General features: G+C 39.7%; 1 protein-coding gene across 2 annotated transcripts in view; it reads right to left on the reverse strand.

The window, feature by feature from the left end:
• Positions 1–2,544: 2,544 nt before the first annotated feature.
• The window catches only part of LOC146976281 (glutamate receptor ionotropic, kainate 1), a 28,572-nt gene continuing 9,909 nt past the window's right edge, over positions 2,545–21,207 (reverse strand). Inside the window, exons 4-16 of one of the 2 annotated variants that reach the window (XM_085795956.1) lie at positions 14,806–14,987; positions 13,448–13,501; positions 12,837–13,010; positions 11,863–12,006; positions 6,520–6,627; positions 5,978–6,019; positions 5,482–5,595; positions 5,187–5,390; positions 4,878–5,101; positions 4,369–4,487; positions 4,029–4,246; positions 3,308–3,533; positions 2,545–3,164 (exon numbers count right to left, since the gene is read on the reverse strand). In XM_085795956.1, coding sequence (XP_085652082.1) covers positions 2,875–3,164; positions 3,308–3,533; positions 4,029–4,246; positions 4,369–4,487; positions 4,878–5,101; positions 5,187–5,390; positions 5,482–5,595; positions 5,978–6,019; positions 6,520–6,627; positions 11,863–12,006; positions 12,837–13,010; positions 13,448–13,501; positions 14,806–14,987 — 2,099 coding nt within the window. In that variant the 3' untranslated portion in view covers positions 2,545–2,874. The remainder of the gene's footprint in view (positions 3,165–3,307; positions 3,534–4,028; positions 4,247–4,368; positions 4,488–4,877; positions 5,102–5,186; positions 5,391–5,481; positions 5,596–5,977; positions 6,020–6,519; positions 6,628–11,862; positions 12,007–12,836; positions 13,011–13,447; positions 13,502–14,805; positions 14,988–21,207) is intronic. The other variant, XM_085795957.1, reaches the window with a different exon arrangement.

Consider the following 21,207-nt stretch of genomic DNA (forward strand, 5'->3'; position numbering starts at 1 on the left):
AGGAAGCCATCATCCTTTGAACAGTCACATACTGTGTTCGTCATCCATGCATTTCATCTGTGCTGGTGTTGACTGGACAGAATGGAAAAATGTTTCTAATGTTTTTCTATGTTGTAATTCACCAGAATTAATTTTCAGATTCCACCATACCCTAATTTGCAGAACTCACAGATTAACATGTGATTACTTTGTTACATTCCAACTCAACACAAACTTTTTCTCTCTCTATGCACCGATTTTATTGACTTTAAGTGGAATATCAGCTAAACAGTGAGCATCAAAATGTTGCCAGTTTTGTCAAATGTGCGTAAAAGAGACTTGAATCAATTCAATTGAATCATTTGGCTGAAAGTGCTGCTCTAGGAACAATTTAAAACATTTTAAACAAGGATATGGGATTCATCTTTATTAATAAAGTTATATGAATGTATAGAACAGCATTTTAAGTCAAATTAATTAAAAACTCAATATTTTAGACTATTGCTTTCCTCGTCTTTGTCTGACACAGGAACATATGGTGAAGTCATGGTTTGGATTTTTTTTCTCCATCACAGCACTGATTGCAGTCAACTGTCAAAAATAGAGGACTGATAAAAGTGGAAAAAACACTGAATGGCTGCAAGGTCAAAATCAATCAATCCATTGGATAATAGACTGAAACATCAAAAACAAACAGACAAAAAAACATTTTAGACTTAACAAGAGTTTCAGCTGATTGATTTGAACCTGATATCACACATTCAGAAATTAACTTAATGTCTTCATTCATGATTTCTGCTGTAGTATGTTGGTGTTATTGGAATATTCAAAAATTGCACCAAATGAGCCCTGATTTCACATCAAAATATATTTGTTTTTTTGTTTTGTTGGTGGGTAATCACACTTAGTAAAACTATCAGAATTTAAATGTCAAATTCAAATTGTGGCCAGGAACAGTTTAACCTTAACTTTAGAAAAGTGATAGAAGTTGTGTTTGCATCATTAGTATGCAAACTGATGATGCTGAATCCATTAATTTAAATGCTGGGGCTATTTCATCCAAAAGCTTAGCATTTTAAAACAATGCTGACTGTATGATGCATGAAATTATATTGCTGTATCTCAAAAATTTTCCACCTAACACCCACTGTCATCTTTTCCATTTGCTAATTGATTGACTTTAAGCATACCGGTACGTGGCATTGGACAGATGTAAATCCTACCCAATTGTCTTTAGTCGGAAGCAATAATCGTATCAAACCGAAATTCTGTCACATCATTTTGAATGTGACACAAATCCTATAAGACAGAGACAAAACAAGCAAAGCTCAGTGTTACCTGTCACATTTGTGGAAAGCAGAATTTCATTACATCTGCAGGATTTTCTAATCTGTGTGTCTGAGTGAGCACCTACAGTTTAAGACCAGGAGTGTGGAATATGTGTTCATAATCCTTCGCTTAATGAGGATGTTACTTCCAAGCCAAAGCCTGAGTGAAATTAATATGGGCTTGGGCAGAGGTGAAAACAGGGACAGTACAGGCTACTTTTGAGCTTATGGAACATGCCATAAACCAGAGTGAAGACAGCTGAAACAACAAATCCAGAGACCATCTTTTATACCTTTATCCATCTTGACCCTGTTTACTAAAAGCTAGAGTGATTTGCAAATGCAAAACAGTTGATTAGTTTGGAGTTTTTAAGAATGCAAGAAACATCTATGTATGCTACAAATAAGACCTTTGTGACATACAGTTTAGATTGTAAGCATATAAAAATAATATGTGTAATGAAGCAGGTTTTCTATAGTGCTAACCCTAACCCCTAACCCAACAATAACCAGTAATACTTATAACCCTGGTTCTGTGATAACATGAGTTAAGTGTCTCTTGAAAACTGTTCCCAATAAATGGTTGGAATTATTATTTGAGAGAGAATATCCCTACAATCACGTGTGCAAAATAGGAACACCACATTTTTAAAGACATATCAGTTTTACAAGACCTCAGATCTTCTCGATGTAACCCAAAGGTTTTGTGAATGAAAAGTAATTTCCATTCAGTGAAGGAATGCAGAAAAAAGGGATCAAAACCAAAACAGAAAGGGAAACAAAAGGGTTAAGGATGTAATGTTCTTACATAACTTTAGTAATTCCGAAACAGTTCCAACATGACAGAACTTATACATGCGTGTTCATGAATTTCATATGATATAAAAGCAAAAAAACAAAAACAAAACAAGCATAGACATTAAGCAAACTGATGAATAAAATCTTGAGGGAGCTCTCATTCATAAACAAATTGGAAACAACCATCACTGAGTAAATCAAAAGATGTTTTGCAATACATGAGTACATATAAAAGTGGTAAGAAGTAGTGGTGTTATGTCAGTTTCTGTGCGCTGTAAATATGAAAAACAATCCTCTCAAACCTACTGCAGTTATTGAAATTAACATGGCAAACATGTCTCAAAAGATACCACTTACCGTCACTTACTCACAATATCATGGCATGACAATGACATTTTTTTCCACACAAAACAATGTTACAATGTTACAATGTACAATGTTGTTTTTTTTTTGTTGTTGCGAAAAACAGAAAGGCCAAGATGGTAAAGTGTCATGATGTCAGAAGTCAACAACCATCTGTCGTCATAAAAAGGGTTTCAAATGTATTCTTCCAATCAAGACTAAATGTTCATGTGCTCTACATAAAAACTACTGAAAACACTAATTTCTGTGTTAAAAAGTTATCCGTTTTGATTGTAACAATGCAGTTCAACACATTCAGACTTGAAATTTTTGTTGGCCCAGTGTTTACTGTAGTCCACTGACAACAACAATGACAATGCAAACGTGTAGTAAGTCCATAACAGTCTACATTGAATCCCCTACTGTGTTAATACTTGTTGTGCCATTCGCACTGGCCGACACTCACCTCCTCAATGTCCAAGTTTTTTCTGGATTTGTAAATAAACTCTCCGATCGCTACAAAAACTGAGAGGACTAGTCCAGCTGCCAGCACGATAAAGATTCCCCCTATGTTTTCCACACCCAGGGCGCTGGCCTCTTTGCTGTCCTCCTCTGGGCAGCCATTCCCCCTCCACCATTTCTCCTTCATCATGTGCAGCTTTCCTTCCTCCTGAAGCTGCAAGATGGCAATGGTGACCTTGTCTCTGTAAGGGGAGCCTACAGCAGGAAACACCAGATCGAAAACCATGATTACTTCTATTACAAGCTACATAAGTGCTGGGTTTGTTGTTTTCCTAGACGTTTAAGGAGTATTTATTGGTTATTGCAGTTAGTGTGTAATTTCTACTCATCGCTCTTACCAATTGGTGTTCCCACACCATAGCCCTTTGAATCTATCAAGCCCCCGATCTGTGTGAGGTTGCAGTTGCGCTGGCTGATGTATTCAATGCTGGTAGACTCCATCAGAAGAGCATAGTCTGTGGTGAGGACCCTCTGGATCCCCTCCCGGTTGTTTTTCACCAAGGCTGTATTTTTCCTGCTGCTCATGAAGGCCCACATTTTCTCATAAGTTGAGATCTTAGATTTCTGTTGAAACAAGAGTCAGGATTTATGGAAGTTCAAAACAATGTGTTCAACACAATAGATGTTGTTGATACACAGTCAGTGGTTGACACTTATTCCTATAATATTTCAAATGAAACAGTGTTTTCAGGCTGTCTGCTGACTGGAGCGATCATTCTGATGCACGGCAGGAGATGGGATGTGACAAGTATGTACAACTCTTCCTCAAGTTAATTCAGTTTCCACCACACATCCAGATAAACTGGTGCATATGCTACAAGCAAAGTAATACATCATTAAAATCTTCATGGAAAAACTGCCCATAGGTATTTGTGTTGCTGCTGTGGGTATGAAGACATTTCTAAGCTACTGACCTTTTGCCTTATCCCCCCCCCAGAACTGATGGCTCAGGGGTAAAACCTGTCAGGCTAACTGCCCTCAAAAGTGGTGCTCATGTCTGCAACCCTCCCCCTCACTATTGTACAATTACTTTCCCATTTACAGTAGAGGCAAGGTTACCTTAAAAAAGGTCATGGTGGAGCCGTCTCTTACAGCACCATACTCTATTTTGGTCTGCTTGGCCAAGTCATCTGCAGAGTCAATTGGAGAGTCCATTCTCTCCACAGTGAGAAAGGCAGCCAAGTTGGCAGTATATGAGGAGATTATAATCAATGTAAAGAACCACCATATTCCACCAACTATCCTGGTGGAGAGGGCCTTAGGCATCAGTTCAGATCCTGTTAGATGAGAGCACAGAGTAAATTGTGAACTCTACAAATACCTCATGAGACAGTGATGACCGCACTAACATTTCTATGAACAAAGGTGGTTGACGGTTGGGAACCTTCAGTAAATATACCTTGTTGCATAAGTGCTCCAACTCCAAACCAGACACTATTTATCAGAGTGAAGTTGTTTTCAACTACGTCTGAGTCTGGGTTGCAGGGGTGAGGGTTGTACCACTCATATGGAGTGAACCTGAAAGTGAAGAATCAAACATAAAAATGATGTTGAAACCAAATATGAAACAATATTAACCTCTGAGGAAACAGCTTACTGTATATTTATCATTCATCATTTATCATTACTGCGTACATCTAACATCTTTTCCAGTTCTTTTTACTGGCATCAGAAAAACAGGAAATAGTCATTCTGTAGCCTATTGCAGCTGGAATTAATGATTGATTACTGAAAATTCCAAATTGCTGATTACATATTATTTTGTCTCATTCATTAGCATTTACAACACACTTATTGAGCTATGGCAAATCTTCAAATCCTAAACCATGTTTAATGTTGCTAAATCCTAAATACAGTATGTATTGTCGAATCCAGTTGTTTCACTTTTTTTCACATGTAGCACTTTACCTGGCAATGACAAACAGCACACAGCTGACACCAAGGCATGCCAGCAACACATACATCCAGATATCAGGAGACAGTGGGTTGAGGAAGGAGAACACTCCTGGATTGGTGCCGTTGGGTTTATGGTAGAGGATGCTGATCCCCAGTGTCATGAAGGGCTTAGAGAAATCGATCACCTTTTCCCTCACATAGGTGATAGTGAGAGGAGCCACGGCGAGATCGGCCACCTGGCAGAGAAGAAAAACACAGTCAGCTGACATTGCTGATCACCTGAATGTTGTTTCTCTAGAAGTAAGCCTGATTGATACTCACATGATCAATGAGTTCTCGCACCATGCCATTCCACTCGCCTTTGTCGTTCTGAGCACCATATTTACCGTCTGACACCAGCTTCACCTCGTAGGAGAAGCCTAAAATGTTGGAGAGCTCTTTGAGCAGGTCAAGGCAGTAGCCCTCAAAGCGGTCGTTTCCATACAGCGGCTTATCAGACTTCTTATACATGACGTAAGGATTTTCCTGGAGAAAAGCCACAGCACAGACTCATTAGTTTTATCAAGACACGGTTGATCAAATACTGTCTGATTGCGATTGCACTTCAAATTCATACCAGAATAGTAGTGACAATAAGGGTTCTGTTGGCCATTGAGTCAGTCACGTTTGTGGATGAATCTTTGTTGCTGTCTGTTAAATTAAGGCCTGTTTGAGAGTTCCACACGCCAATCTGTAAAGAATAAAATATCCAAATAACCACATTGACTGGATGTCAAGGATCCTTATGCGTCTGAATCACCTTCACATGACATACACTTGGATGGTAAACAATGCAAAGGAAAAAGATACAAGTACTAAAAACAAAATGTACAGAAAACATACAGAGATGAGGGAGTGTGAGAGGACAAGGAAGGAAAGGAGGTCAAAACACAATAATCTTATAAAACTATGTAATGTCCAGGACAGAAATGTTGAACATTTCCCTTGACCAGAACCTAAAACCTAAAACCTACTCATTATGTAAAGGGGAGACATCACAGAAAGCATTAGGTAGAGTCAATTGGCACAGTGTCAATAATCCTTTAGTCTGCCAATGCATCTTATGTACAGACCTTTTTCCACACTTTATTGAGGCGGTTGTTGCCTGCGATTGTCTTGCAGAAATAATAAAGAGAAAGCATTTTAATCACAGAGCCCTGAACTTAGAAAAAAGTACAACAATGGTGGTGAAATTATAGCTTTGAGACGAATATGGTAAGTCTTGTTTTGTTTTAAATGCAATCTTTGTTCCCAACACAGGTTTAGGTTATTTGTAGTGGAGAAATAAACACATAACAGGCGTATGACTGAACTGTCAACGGTAGAAGCAGCATTGCCAGTAATTACAGTATCCACAAACCTTTGAGTTTAAAATGGCAGCTACACATTCCTAACCTGAACCCCATCACACCAGATTTAAGCTATTGTTTAATTCTGTGGATTTTGTATATAGTTTAACAGCAACATCTTATAGGGAAAAACAAGATTACAGTGAATAGCAGTGGTCTTGTCTGCCTCAGTTGTTCCTACTCTGTTCAGCTTTCCCCTTGAATTTCTACAGCAAAGTAACAGCCTTTATGAACAATCTGCTATAAACACGGGTCAGATAGTTCACCTTCTCCAAGCCATCCTCCTTTAGGCTGATGACGTCTAAATCAAATTCCTTCCGCAGGCCGTCTGTCTTGTTTATAATTATTTGTCCCGTCAAGCCGTTCCATTGTGCCTGTGGCGAAGAGAGAGAGAGCAGAAAACAAAACCGATGAATCCCTTGGTTTTTACTGTCGTGTATATAAATGCAAAGTCAGAGGCCTGGAAAAATGCAAACAATTCTTAAAACATGAATAATTGATGACCCTTCCATTAAGCAATGAACACTGACAAAGGCTAACTGCATTTTAATAGAGGTCTTTCTTTTTTTTGCATTGGCTGAATGCTGAATGGAAATATTAAGTATCTCTGAGTATACAACATGGTGGACGGTGATGTAAACAGAGCAGGCAGGCATGGCCCCTGTCTGAGAGGAGAGCAGTGGGTGAGCTCAGAGATATTTGAATGCAGCTCATAATGATGTGAGCTCGCTTAAATAACAGTCAGGTTAAATCTCTATTACAGAGGGCTTTGAGAAATGAGCTGCATCTCAATTCTGCGCTGACAGAGAAGCCAGTTATTTATGGGAAGATGGCACGGCTACAAATCAATACAGCTTCTGTACATTTGCCCTGCATTCAACCCATGGCTTTTCAGGATTTCAGATGCTTCTGGCTACTAATCAAAGTGTAGTGAAAAGTTTAATTAAAGGGGCATTTCACACCAAAACACACAAACAGAAGGTAGATACAGAATTTTAAACTCAGTCCTACTTGCACATTATTTGAGACAGTTGCCTCTACTAAATAACTTTTTTCCCCCTCATCTCCATGTTTCTTGGAAGCAGGTGAGGTTGTGCCAGAACCCCCTTCTCTGCATCCACATTACATTCAAAGGAGACATAATCTAATCACACACTGATGAAAAGACTTTGGCTGCGTAAACAAAAGCATGCTGCTGCTGCTCCCCTTATTTACATATTGAAAAAGTGGGTCACTCATGATAATCCATACAACTTGTTTTGAACAGTTTACTCCTCCTGCGCAAAACACAAGACGGTTGGCTGGAGGAAAGTAGTTCTCGGCAAAACCTACGGATTATTGTAAGTGTCATAGTAATAAACTGTGGTTATGTTTGAGAAGGGACAGGAGGATGAAAAAACAGACAGACACGTTTGGGAAATAAAGCATGGTGTATAGGAGAAGAGCTGTGTGACGCTTGTTTGTCATGATTTTTGTATTTAAGATCTTACTGGTGCAACTCGCTTTGTGTGTGCTCTCAGGAAAGGAAATCTTGGGAGGGACTGTGAGCGACACAAAACAAATGCCACTGAGCACATTGTCCTGGCAAAAGCTGCCACTATAGTCACACTGAGACTCTCTGGATGAATAAATGGATTTTGAGGTAAACTGTCCCTCATTGAATAATTCATCATGACATAATCTAATAATCTGGGTAACTAATTTAGTGTAATGCTACACCTCCAAACTCAATCCACTCTAAAATCCCCTTTGTTAGAAATCAATTACAGGTGTATTAGGAGATGTCCAACGACAATGAGCTTTTGTAATTCACTATCTTGTTTTTTGAGCCCTCAAACAGAAGCTTACCTTATCACTCAGTCAGTTTATATCAGAGAATAATAAAAAAAATATACGTCCACTGGAAACAAAACAAATGTGTTCTAATATGTGCAACAAGCAACAGAGAGCAGGTCAGGAGTGAAATCAACCTACTGCACTGTTTCACCAGCGTTACATTATGATTTACGTTAAAGTTTGGGCTCTAAACAAAGAGAAATACACATTACTAGAGGGGCAGTAGCTTGTTCTCACATTGCAAATTACACATACAAACACAATTTTATGTGCACAATAACCAGGAGTTTCTAATGTAAAGATCTTCAGCCTGTATAGAGGGTTACAGGGTATCGTTTGGTGAAGTTGCTCTTTGATTAGACCGCTTCACACAGTCTTATTGCACACATCTGTGAGACCTACATGACCCTTAAATCCAGATTTATTCCTGTCATTAAGTCCCCTTTTAAATCCTCACCAATCAAAACTGTCTCTGCCTCTGTCACCATGTGTTGGTGTCATTACTGTACACGTAGTGATGACATGAATCTTCTTGAACTGGAAAGTCCAGATGATAGAAAGGATAAGAATGAGATTCAAACCAAGCGATGAAGCCTCACTGTAGAACACCATTAACATAAACACTGAGGAAACTGTGAAAAATGTCCTGTCTCCCCTCTTCCTTCAAGCCATGTGTGCCACCCTCACATGCATATGCATGTCAGAAAAAACAGTTCTGTACACTAAGCTGGACTTGAATTTCAGGAGCTGTGAGCTCTTTGTCAAACTTTCTTTTCAAAACTTTTTTTTTGTATCAAATATGTGACTCAGTGCTGATTCCTGCAGGGGATTTTTTTTTTTTTAAATCTTTTTTCTATTCCCTCCCCCATAGAGAGCAGAGTGCAGGCCAAGCTGCTGGAGTCCCCGTCTACCTCAAGGGCACTTGACATTCCAGATTTAGTTATGATTTACTGTACCTCGTGAATTGCACGTTTTTAGCCATTTAACTTAAATTCCCTATATGTTGCTGCAGCTGATTTTCAAAGCAATAACACAATTTTCCCAGCACAGTGTCAAAACCACCCTGCAGAGACTCTTGCAAATGTCTTGCCGTATGAGATCAACCACAGTGACCATCATGTTTTGTATTTTGTAGAAAAATTGGCAGAGTCAACACATGATTCTCAGCCATATGATATATAATAATAATAATAATACATTTTATTTGTAACGCGCTTTTCCAGGTGCTCAAAGACGCTTACATAAAAACACAATTTAAAATACAATGCAGGGTTATATGATAAAAATAAAGATAGACTAGATGTTGATAGCAACAAGTAAGTTGTAAATTACGTAATATAGTAAAATATAGTTGATATAGTAATAAAATTGATAATGATGACAACATTGTCAAGGTTTCTACTAGTTCCTAATATCATTTTCAGTATTTCGCTCATGTTATCCTGACACTTACCTCACATCCCTGCAAACCCTTCAACCCATGACATTAACCTGCTATGGGACAACAGGAAATGGGCCTATAATCTGGTATATTTACATGCAAATGTTCATAAAATATGTCTCCCTCTCTTAAATAAAATAAACAAACAACCAACAAAAAACCCTGTAATTCCATCACCCTCCAGTCATCGTCCTCAGCTCTTCCTGCCCTCCTGATCTCCACCTGCCCACACACCTGCGCTTCCTTCACCTCGGTCTACACATATGGTCATTTTCTCTCCTGTTTTGTGAACCTCTGCTAAGCTTTTACATCAAAGACTAATTACCTATGTGGTATTTTTTTTTTAAATAATAGCTGGTTATGTGAGTACATATGATTAGTTGTTAATAGGATAAAATGTGGAAAGAAAAGAACGATCCTTTTAAATTAGAGCACTGATTAAAAAACAGCTTGAACGTGCTTGAGAGGATGTAGGTTGTTGTATTTATAAGATCGAACACAACACTTAATCATCAGTGGACGAGAAGCTCATATCTAATGTGTTTACGTGAAAATGCTAATCATAAGACTAATTATAGACAAAATCTTCTGAGACTAGAAAGTTTATTCCTCTCACTCAGCTCTCTGGGCTCTTTGGCGTTTCCTGTGTCCTTCAATATTATGTCCCTGCTCGCTATTGAAAAGCTCATTTGTCAGGGAAACGTTTAATTAGACAGAGCAGTATAACAAGAGTGAAGAGAGAGAAAGAAAGAAATCCAAATTAACTTGCAGTCCAGGCTGTTAGAATTTGGACATTTACACATTTATATTCTTCAGGCTCTGTGCTTTAGCACATTCAGTTTGAATTAAACCGGTGGGTTTCATTTCAAAGTGACAAGTTTTAGCTTTAAGTTGAGGACATACACATAGAAGTGTGTGGGAGTCTGTTTTGTATCTATAGATATTGCTAGACACTTTGTATCTACTTCTAGTGAAGCTCTCTCAGGTCTTCACTGTAGCTTCCTTCAGCTCTGGCTTATTGCAGCAGGTCTCTGCCGTTAGTCCGACCTGCAGCAAGTGAAAAGCATCTCAGTCAGACTGCAAAGAGGTGACTGACTCAGCCATTCAAGGATATTCACACCTGTTCATGCTGAAAAGCTCTTTGGTTGCTTTGGCCGAATACTGAAGCTCACGCTGCCACTGAATGATGAACTGTCGTCCAGTGAGTTTTGACACATTTGGCTGAATCATTCAGCATTCATCCTGTTGTTTCTGTCAGCAGTGAAATCATCAATAAATGCCGGTGTGCCAGCTCTGTTGGCAGCCGTACAAGCTCAGGCCACAACAGAACCACTGCCATGTTTTACAGATGAGCTGGTGGCTTTGGGTCATGAGTTCTTCCTTTTATTTTCCTCCTATGTTCCTCCTCATTTTCCATCATTTTGATTTAAATGGGTTTTTCTCAACAACTTTGTTCCAGACGCTATTTCTTTTTGCTGCTTGTCCTTTCTGAAGGATTAACCAGATGTTTGCATCCTGTGGTTAATACTCTGAGGTTATGGTCATGAAGACTTCTTTTGAACAAGGAAACATGCACATTTACATCCTGGAGAGCACTCTTGACTTGCTGTGCAGACACAGAACCGTCAAGAGTTTTTCTTCAGTGTTTTGCAGTCGTCCGTGCTCCTCATTCTATTTAGTCATTTGCCATTTTCTAGTTTTTCTGTGTGCACATGCGGCCACTGAAATTAAAGCTGAAATGGCACTTTACTTTAGCATTTTTTTTCACACTGATTATGCTGAATCACTGAGCCTGAAGAACCAAAACTGTGTATAACTGTCCAACTGCTACAGGGATAATTACCACTGAATAACCAGCATGTTTGTCAAACTGTCAGTGTTTGCTTTTAAACTTGCCTCAGTCTCACTGTGTTCTGGTCCCATCTGCTGCCAGACTGATGGTTCGTGAGGGAAATCAATACTTTTTTTTTATAACCTAAGATTTTTCGCCACAGGATATTTAATATGTCATACTTTTTGAGTTCAAACAGTAAAGTTGTGAAGTTTAAATTACATTTATTTTGAAATTAGTGTTAATTTTCAGGGAGAGCATATAAAAAATCTGTTATTATGTCATCCTGTTTAAATATTCATATAAAAAGCTGCAGATGGACCGCTCCCGTCGGGAGCCAGTTGACAACCCACTAGTCTCAGAAATGTCCAACATGCAGGACACATCTGATCCTACTGACTGTCTCTGCACCTGCACCCCAACGAAATGAAATAGAGATGTGAGATGGATGGATGTATGTATGGATGGATGGATGAACAGGTGTTCATAAACCTTACTCACATCTTTGAGCATGTTCATGAAGCGTGATCCAAAGCGCCAGGGTTTGTGTCTGTGGCACTGGAGGGAGCTGACAGTCATCTGGGAAGCACGTTGCGAGGCAGCGGCCACCATGTAGACGGCGTCGTACATCAGAGCAGCTTCGGTCTGAAAGAGGAACACGGCCACCATCATTATCCATCAGTGGGAATCACAATTGCACATGTCATGCACTTATCACATCAGGGCTGATGCACAAGTATAGCACCATGTGGTTTCTTGAAGCATACCTGCTAAAATAATGCAACACTACTTCTGCAAACACAGAGAGCAATCAAACAGGCGACTAAAATCAGCTGCAGTGAGCACAATCTGGTGAGCAATTTTAGCCAAAGTACTTCCTTTCTGATTGTGTGTACAATCAGCATCAAACATGGTGGATGGATGAATTCTATACTCAAGTGTGGGCGGTGAGGGGCTGCGATTAAACTTCTGTAAAGGCCTTTTTCAGGGCTCCAGGGGGGCTATGTGTCCACACATTTACATATAAAATCTCCCAGTGATTGGGTCTGTATCCAGAGAATGGACCTGAGTGATATCCATATACAGTTTCTGTCCAAGTTTATGTAAATAAAATGTCACATCAGTTCAATATGAATCATTTCCCACTGATTGTGGGTGTTTGGAGGGGAATTGTGTTTATTCCTTTACTCTTACACACACATATTTCTCACAAACCCAAATCAAACCCATAGAGAAAGAAATTGGTGTAGAAATTGAACTAGCTATGACAAATCGATTGTTTTCACCTATGGATGTACAACTTTTCTAGCAAACATGAAAACTGTTCATAGATACTACTGTTGTTCAGCTCTAGAGAGGTTAGCTCTCAGAGACCTCTTTATAGTGAGCAGAGTCACCATCACTATCGGAGAGAATGCTGTTAACATGGATTGCAAACATAAGGATTAAAAGCAGAAAGGAAAAGACAAACTTACTGTCATCATACCCTCCATCATTCCTGTCTCGGCTTTGGAGGGAGCCTGCAGCCGCTCCATGGCCCACCTCTCCACCACTGAGGCCACCTGAGGGCTGTCTATGTTGAGTAGCCTGAACCCTGTCATGTTGACCCCACTGTAGCGGTACGGCTCCAGGTCGAGGGCAAACAGGTCCTATTGAGGGACAACAGCACAACAACAATATCAATGCAGATTTAATGCAATTCTGCTTAAATAGACCATAAACTTATTCTTATTCAGCAAGGGTAATGGGACAAAAATAGTGGAACACCATTCAGTGTTATACAATGAAATTATGCCAAGGGCACTGAAAACATCCAGCAATCTTATTATAAAACAAACCACAGATGTTTGAGGCCATCTGCATAATCTTTGCATAACAGAATGTCTATGTGAACACACATCTAAACCCACTTAGGAAAAAGGGACACTTAATTAAGACAATGGAACAGAACGCACATACTGAACCCATCAGGATTTTTCACATAGTTACAAAGGAAAACCTCAACAGTCAACGCTCCTATGGACGAAAAATTAAACAACCATCCTGTGTTGAGAGTGTAAAGGTTACAGAAGGGTGATTTTCTTACCAGTGTGGTGAAGAAGAAGTGGTAATATTCAGTCATCATCCCCATCGACAAGATCTAAACAGGATGAGAAAGGAAGGAGGGGTTTAGAGTGTTTTCTTTTCTTCATCTCGACCCAGGACCAGCAGCATACAGTAACAGTGAGTTATGTTTATAGATCAAAATAAGCAATTAATAAACATGACTAATAAATAAATAAACACACATAATAAGTATATAACTAATTAATAATAAATAAACATAACTAATAAAAAGCAGAAGTAAGCGACATGTTTGTGTTAATATAAGTCTTAAATAGTTATATCTTCCGACAACAATCACTTATATAGAGTGTTTGGTCTGAAACACGGGTCTGTTAGTCACTCTGCTCTGCTGTAAGCCGAGGAGAAAACTTTCCTTGTATCCTACAACCTTTATCCAATGAGGAGAGAGAACAGCATAAAGGGGTGGTCCTCTCTGTGTGTGCAGCCAAGGGATGCGCGTGAATGTGGTGACATAGGGACGAGGGCGGGGACTGCTAACTCCATCGGCTGACAGGAAGTTAGCCAAAACGACCGGATCGCTTACTTCTGCTTTAAGTGCAGTGATTAAAGTAATAGAACTGAGCAGAACAGCACATTAGCATCACATCGGCCTTTGTATTCAGTGAGAAACAGAGCTGAAGAGTCTGACAGCCTCTGGGTAGAGGCTGCATTTGAGCCTTGTTGTTCTGGTATTAATGCTCTACAGCCTCCTGCCCGAGGGGAGGGGGTCAAAGAGTCCATGGGCCAGTCGGGTAGGGTCTCCCATGACGCAGGCAGCACTGCTCCTGCACCTGCTAATGTAACATCCTCAATGGAGAGAAGGCTGCTGCAGGTGATCTTCTGATTCACACTTCTTGCTCCAGCCGAGAAAAATACATTTCTCTTCCCCTGACGCCATTCATCCATTTGATTGTCTCACTTTGTATTGTTTGCATGGTTTGCATTAACAAGTATTGGAGTGAGTAAACTGTATGTCACAATTTGCTCCCGTCAGTGTAGTGTCCAATTAATCTTCCGCGCAGCTTTCAGTTCTAAATGTGTATGTCTGGCTCAGGAATAGGCTCTGCTTGGATTTGGAAATGAACATAGGATTTCTGAAGGGGATAGAATTTGACTAATCTCGCACATAGTGAATATTAAACCAAAAGCAATGAAGAAATGCAAAAATAGCACAGGGAGTATTCTCCATTGAAAAATTCATATGGATTTCTGTGGTCAAAGTGGGTCTCTGACTGGATATTGCATTTTAGGTGTGAAGCTTTCAACTAAGCCCAGAGATCAGCGACCTCTGCCGAGTGTGGACAACATGCTGGTCTGGTGGATGCTTGTGTTATCTACCTGCTTGAGAACATCTGCTGATGTTTGGTAAGAGCAGTCAAAGATGACGTAGAACTCCTTCCCCTTCTTCATCTCCTTCAACAGAGGACGGGCGTCCTTACTTCCTGTTGGCAGCTGGCGGATCTTGATTTTAATGCTGTATCTGGATGGAGCTTTGATCAACTCTTGCAAACGAATGAGCCCTTCAATTAAAAGAAGAAAATATATTATTTGTCTCACTCCACAATGGCAAACACTCATTGGTAAAATATTCCAAATAAAAACCTTATTTTAAGACTGTACAATTAACACAATATGATTTTGATTGTGAAATTTCAATCAGTGTGTTTCATAGTAGGCTACCCTAAGTTTCAAACAAGAAATCTGCTTCAGTGTTAGTTTATCACTGTTTTAACAGCTAATTTATATATTGTTGGAAGCCTTAGGTGGTTTTTGTCAAGCTGTAGCAAACTGTTGACCTGAAATCAACAACCACTGCGACAATATTACATTAGATCATAAGACAATCTGGCAGAGTCAGGTCAACATAATTTAAATTGCTCTGTTAGCATCACCAAACAAGCACACTCATCAGATTTAGCTAGAGTTAGTGAGAAGTAAACACAAAACCCTTAGATCATGATTCTTCTGCTTTTGGCTTCACCCACTCTTCAATAATTACATTTTTACAATCTTGGTCCAATAACCTGGAATTGCTGCTGTATGATATACATGGTTAAAGTCTCTGATTCTGACCGGACTAATATAATCACCTCAAAATTAATTTTGTTTAGTTCATTTTTGACTGCTTTGAGTACATCTCTGTATTTTGAAAGTAATGACTGGAAATTGTCCTTTAAGTCATGATTAGTTAGTTTCAGGGAAGTTGTTGTCAGTGTGTAGGGCAGCTATTATTTTGTCAGGTAAAGTCATGAGATAAATCTGATCAAACCTTGTTTTCCAATGCCAGGTAAACCATTTCTACAGTTAAATGACGCCCCACTAACAGCCTGGGTTGCTGTCGAGAAGGAGGGATTGGTGCGTTTTGGTCACTGCACCTGTATGGCAGGTTTAAGAGAGGTGTGTTCACATAGGAGCCATAGGCTACTCTACGACAAACTGAGTGGCACTGCATACACAGATGAAGCCTGCATCCTGCAGTCTGCTCCATACAGCTCCATACACACAGAAAAGGCAGGGGTTTTCATTCAGTGAAATAATAATTTTAAATAGCAGGGTCACCACAGTCCATCAGATTCACAACCTACAACCAGACTGTGGGAGACTATTAATTTCTGCTCTGTCTGCACATTGCTCTCAAAGTTACAATCACAACTGGTACCAGATTCATGACAGAAACCAGCTGTGCTGTAACCTCTGTGTGTGGAGTGTGACACAAGGTCAAAGGAGAAAAGCTAAGGAACATACTGCTTCCTCCCTCTGCTGGGTCATACTGGCTGTTTGTTTCAGGCAGAGTTTACTAACCCTCCTTATAAAGTTTGTGCTGCTTATTAGTAATTTATTTCTATGTGACATTAATAAACAGCAGTTTTGTGTGTAGTTGTTGTTGTGTTCCCTCTGTTGTGTGTATTTTAATGAGTTGCTGTTACTGCAGTGAGGGTGGTGCAGCAGTGGTCATTGACAGACAAGGTTATGTGACCACACAGCAGAAGTTTGATGTTTTGGGATGATGCTTGGTGCAGGTGTCTGTGCAGCCATCTGGCCTTTAGACCTAACATATGTCTGCAGTCTGACTGCAGTATTATTTAGCTTGTTTTATATCCTCATACTACTGTAGATGAATTTGAATTTTTTGTATATATAGGAGGAAAACTGTGGTGCAAACCGTTGTGCTTAAGAAATCCAGTAAGTCTGTGAGTTAATAGTGTCTTTACAATACACTGTACACAATTTGTGATATGATATTATGGTCTTTTTTATCTGATGATTGTGTACAGTGACATAAAACCAAGGGGGCAGTTGTCAGTCTGAGAAGTGAAGCTCACTTCCGCGTTCAAAAAACTGCAATCCCCTCGGATTCCTCTGGGGGCTGGTGTCAGAAGGGAGCATTCCCCATAGACCCCCATGTTAAAATCGCCGACTTTACATCCTCAGTAAACATGTTAAAAGCCTGGTGTCAGAACGTTTTTTCGTCTCAATCGATAGTTTCTACCCCCGCACACACTCTGAGGGGGGTGAATTTTTTTTTAACTCTACCGTTTTACTGTTATTAGGTTAAAACTCTGGCCAATTAGGGCGCGGAAACGTTGAGTGACAGGTCCGAGCAGCTCCGTGGACAGCTGCTTCGAGGCCAGTGGGCGGGTTCTCGGCCGGCCAATCCAACATGGCGCTGTTCAGGCCGCCATATTTGAGTCACAAAAACGACTCCCCAAAACCAATGGGTGACGTCACGGACGCTACGTCCATTCTTTTTACAGTCTATGCATAAAACACAGATAACCAGAAAATGTATAGTACATTTCAGAGGCTAAAATAGAAAGTGACATTTTTGATTAACGTAATCAAGTAGCCTAATTTTTTCAACAGGCAGAATGCACAACTGTAAACCCACTGTTGCAGAATTACAACACCCCCCCCCCAAAAAAAAGATATCTTTTGTTGTTGTTGTTTAACTCAACTACTAACGTCAATCGAAAATTTTCCCAAAATAACTTTAAACTACACATGTTGTACACATTCTAGCCTTTAGCCATATTGGGTTACAAATATTACTGTAATATATACCATAAATTGTTATAATATTTATATGGCAATTAAATATATTGCCATGGTTTATTATTTTCCCTTTACTTATAATGATTTCTAACCACCTTCAACTCTTTTAGCAGTTTCCTCTTTTCACAAAAAGCAGGACTTTCTAAAGAAACTCTGGCTCATTTTCTGATCAATTCATAGTCAAAGCAGTTGTGGGGGATGATTGGAGATGGTAATGTTCTGGAGCAGGTGTGGATGTCCAGGAGTGTAGGGTGTGTTGTATAAGCTGGGGGCTGCACACCTTTCAGGATGATAATCAGAAAGTACGATAGATTGGCCATACAATACCGTGTAGTGAATGTGTAAACAGTTTATATCGTAATCAATTTCCCCATGACCCCATATTTTCCTGCAGGTTACAAGCACATGTGCTATTTATTTATATACATTTGTTTCAATTTTATTTTTTTTCCATTTCAGAATGCCACCTGCAAGGAGAGATCCTTGGTATAGTGTGCAGTATGTGACTGTTATTGCTATTGTATGGAGAGAGTGATGTGGACATGAAATTAGATTACACTGATGCAAGTGATGAAGAGTCAGTGACGATGCTTGTGGACAAGCGGACAAAGAAAACCAACAAGCCACTTACTGCGCAGCCAATGTGGACATTGAGCCCTGACCAAAAAAACACGCTCCATGCTCCATGATTGGTATCACTGGGGATATATATAATATATATTTGTCCCAATACTATTTTTTCTGGTCCAGCTCTCACTGAAGATGTAATTTCCCTCCACACACCATTGGAATACTTCTGGAAGTTTGTGTCCGAACCAGAGGTTGCGCTAGACTTTTTCGTCGCCGGTCATTTTGACTGACGGGGTCATAAAAATTCCGTCATAATCTATTTTTACCGGTCACTTTAATTAAAAAAAAAAAAAAAAAGATAATAATGCCATATTCAATAGCATTCTATTTTAATTCATGTTTAATTCATATCAAGTCCAAACAAATTGAACAGAGAATGCTGCGGAGCAGAGTCTGCGTCAGAGCACATCTAACCGTGGGTCAGTCAGTGAATGCGGGGTCACTTTCTGCCACTCAACATCTAAATACAACGTAAATACCTGATGATGACATCAGTTTTCTGTCAACAATCAACATGCTAACCCATGTGTTATACCAAAACATCCAAAGGAGCACGTTTTCACATAGGCACCGCATAGTGCACCGGCGTTAGCTCTCTCTCTCTCTCTCTCTCTCTCTCTCTCTCTCTCTCTCTGTGCCTCTCATCTCTCTTTTACGCAGCACGCAGCCACTGCGCATCACTGAAACAACTGAAGCTATAGACCACAGCCAGATGCAGCACAAATTCAGACAGGACAAGACCCACTCAGCTTTAAGTGTTATAAACAATGCCACGGCGGGCAGAATACATTAAAAGAAGGCTTAACGTTACCTTTAGAAGAGTTGTGCGCGGCGAGTGTGTGACACGGTGATGTCCTGCCCCCACCGCTCTACCTACCGAGACACACCTGTGTAGCTACAGCTACGTAACTTAACAGCTGACTACTGTCGGCCCCTCGGACACTGCAGCTGAATCTCGCCCGTTAAATCATTATCGACCGTCATATTTGCACTGACACGACTCCTATCAACATTTAATCCACTTGAAGGAGTTTGAATACTGCGGGGAAGCTTTCTGTCTTCTTCTCTGTTGTTGGTGTTTATGTGTGGCAGCGCTACAGCGCCACACACGCTCCACACAGGCCTGGAGGAGGTACTAGCGTTTTCTACTGAGCGCACCAGCCAGCTGTGAGTTTTTTTTTTTTTTTTTTTAAATCTAATTCTCACCGTAGTGACTTTGTGACATTGTATATGTTTTATATCGTTATCCACCGCTCCATGTATTGATTATCCGCCGGCTTCATTGTAAACAAATGCACATGGCCAGACAGCCATGGCTGTGAATTGCAATCTGTCAAAATGACGGATGGCCTCAAATTTTTTCCGTCACCGTTTTAAAAAAACGGTCAATGACGGAAAATATCCGGTTAACGCGACCCCTGGTCCGAACATATGGTTTAATGCTCTGACAATAAACACAAATGAGTACATTGTTCAAAAGAATGGAAGATTCAGCCTCAAAGGCTTCCTACTCCTTTTTACTATATTTGGGTTTTACAGGGTGTAATTCATATTATTTAAGATGTGTTAATTACATTATAGGTGTAGAATAAGGAAGGGAATACAAAAAGCAATCATATTTCAAATCAACAACAGTATCAAAACAAAGGTGCATCACCTCTGACCTATAACACTGGAAAAATTAGGCTACAAATGTCATCAAGCTGCCAAATGGAGAGACTGTTTGAACGTTATTAGAATATTAATGTTCCCTTTGATGTCTCTGAAAAGCACTCAACGACTGATTTGTACAGAAAGTTTAAATGAGAAAATTCAGTTATTCCATTGTCGATTGATTTTACATTTTCATCCATTAAGAGTTTTCTCCTCTTTTCTGCTTAGTCACTGTTTCCTCTAGCATCAGTTTATGTTATACTGGAGATTTCCGTCCACCTTTGAAGATAAATTGGTGTATTTATGTCAAGTAGGATCTCAGCACCTCATTATTTAAATTTATATAAAACAATGATTATTCTCTCAGTATGATGGTCTTTATTGCTCCAAAGAGAGACGCTGCATCTTATAGGCGCCACATTATTGTGTTTCATAAATAGATACATGCAATAATCATGATGGACATATGGTCATATTATATATACTGTGCATAATGAATATTCATACCATAACATGTATTCCTTCATATGTTTGCTTACACCATACAGTATATTCACATATCTATGCATTATAGTCAATGAGGTAATATTATCTGTCCTTTATATCACTGTGACTCCTCATCACTTGACTTAGATGTCATAATGGTGCTTTACTTCTACCACCGACAAACACTTGAGCAGGATTTTGGGACATGTAACACACACATGCCTGTTCACTCAGTCATTGTGCCTTGTTTCAAATATTTACACCGACTCTCAAAGATATAAACTGAGTAGACAAAATACTACAAACACCTTTCTTTTTGAGAAAGTGCAGCCTTATTAACAACAATAAATGGCCTTCTACAATACCTGAACAGAATAACGTCCATGAGGGTGTCCAATAAACAACAAGAAAACACACACTTGGTACAAAAGTGCGAACTTGTTGCCACATTTTTTATCATTTAAGCAGTGTATCCTTCCTGATCTGATTTAATTACAGAACACACAAGCACAATTTTTGCACAGCAACAGCCAGAGGACAGTCAGTGATGCAGCCTCTGTCAAAGCTATGGCACACACGCCTAGTATATCAGAGAGGCAGTGCACATGATACAGTTAAAAAAAACATCATCTCTTCACCTTGGCCTTCTCTGTAAATCTGCACTTTGCTCCACACTTCTACTCTTCAGCACTGCAACACTGCTTTTAAATTGCTGATTGTTGATCAAGTTTTGAAGAAAAAGGCTGTGGTATAAAACCACAAGAGGTGGTTATTTCTGAGGAAACCTGGGGTTGTGCCTGCTGCAGATAAAACTCACAGAGAGGTTTTACGTCGGAAAAACTGTCTGGGGCAGTTGAAAGAGGATGAACAGTGTGATCAGAACCTGTGGTGCATTTGTGTCCGTCAGAAAAAAAGAGA

This window comes from Trachurus japonicus, chromosome 13, assembly GCF_045865225.1.
Source record: "Trachurus japonicus isolate A0001 chromosome 13, Traja_1.0".
NCBI classification, from domain to species: Eukaryota; Metazoa; Chordata; class Actinopteri; order Carangiformes; family Carangidae; genus Trachurus; species Trachurus japonicus.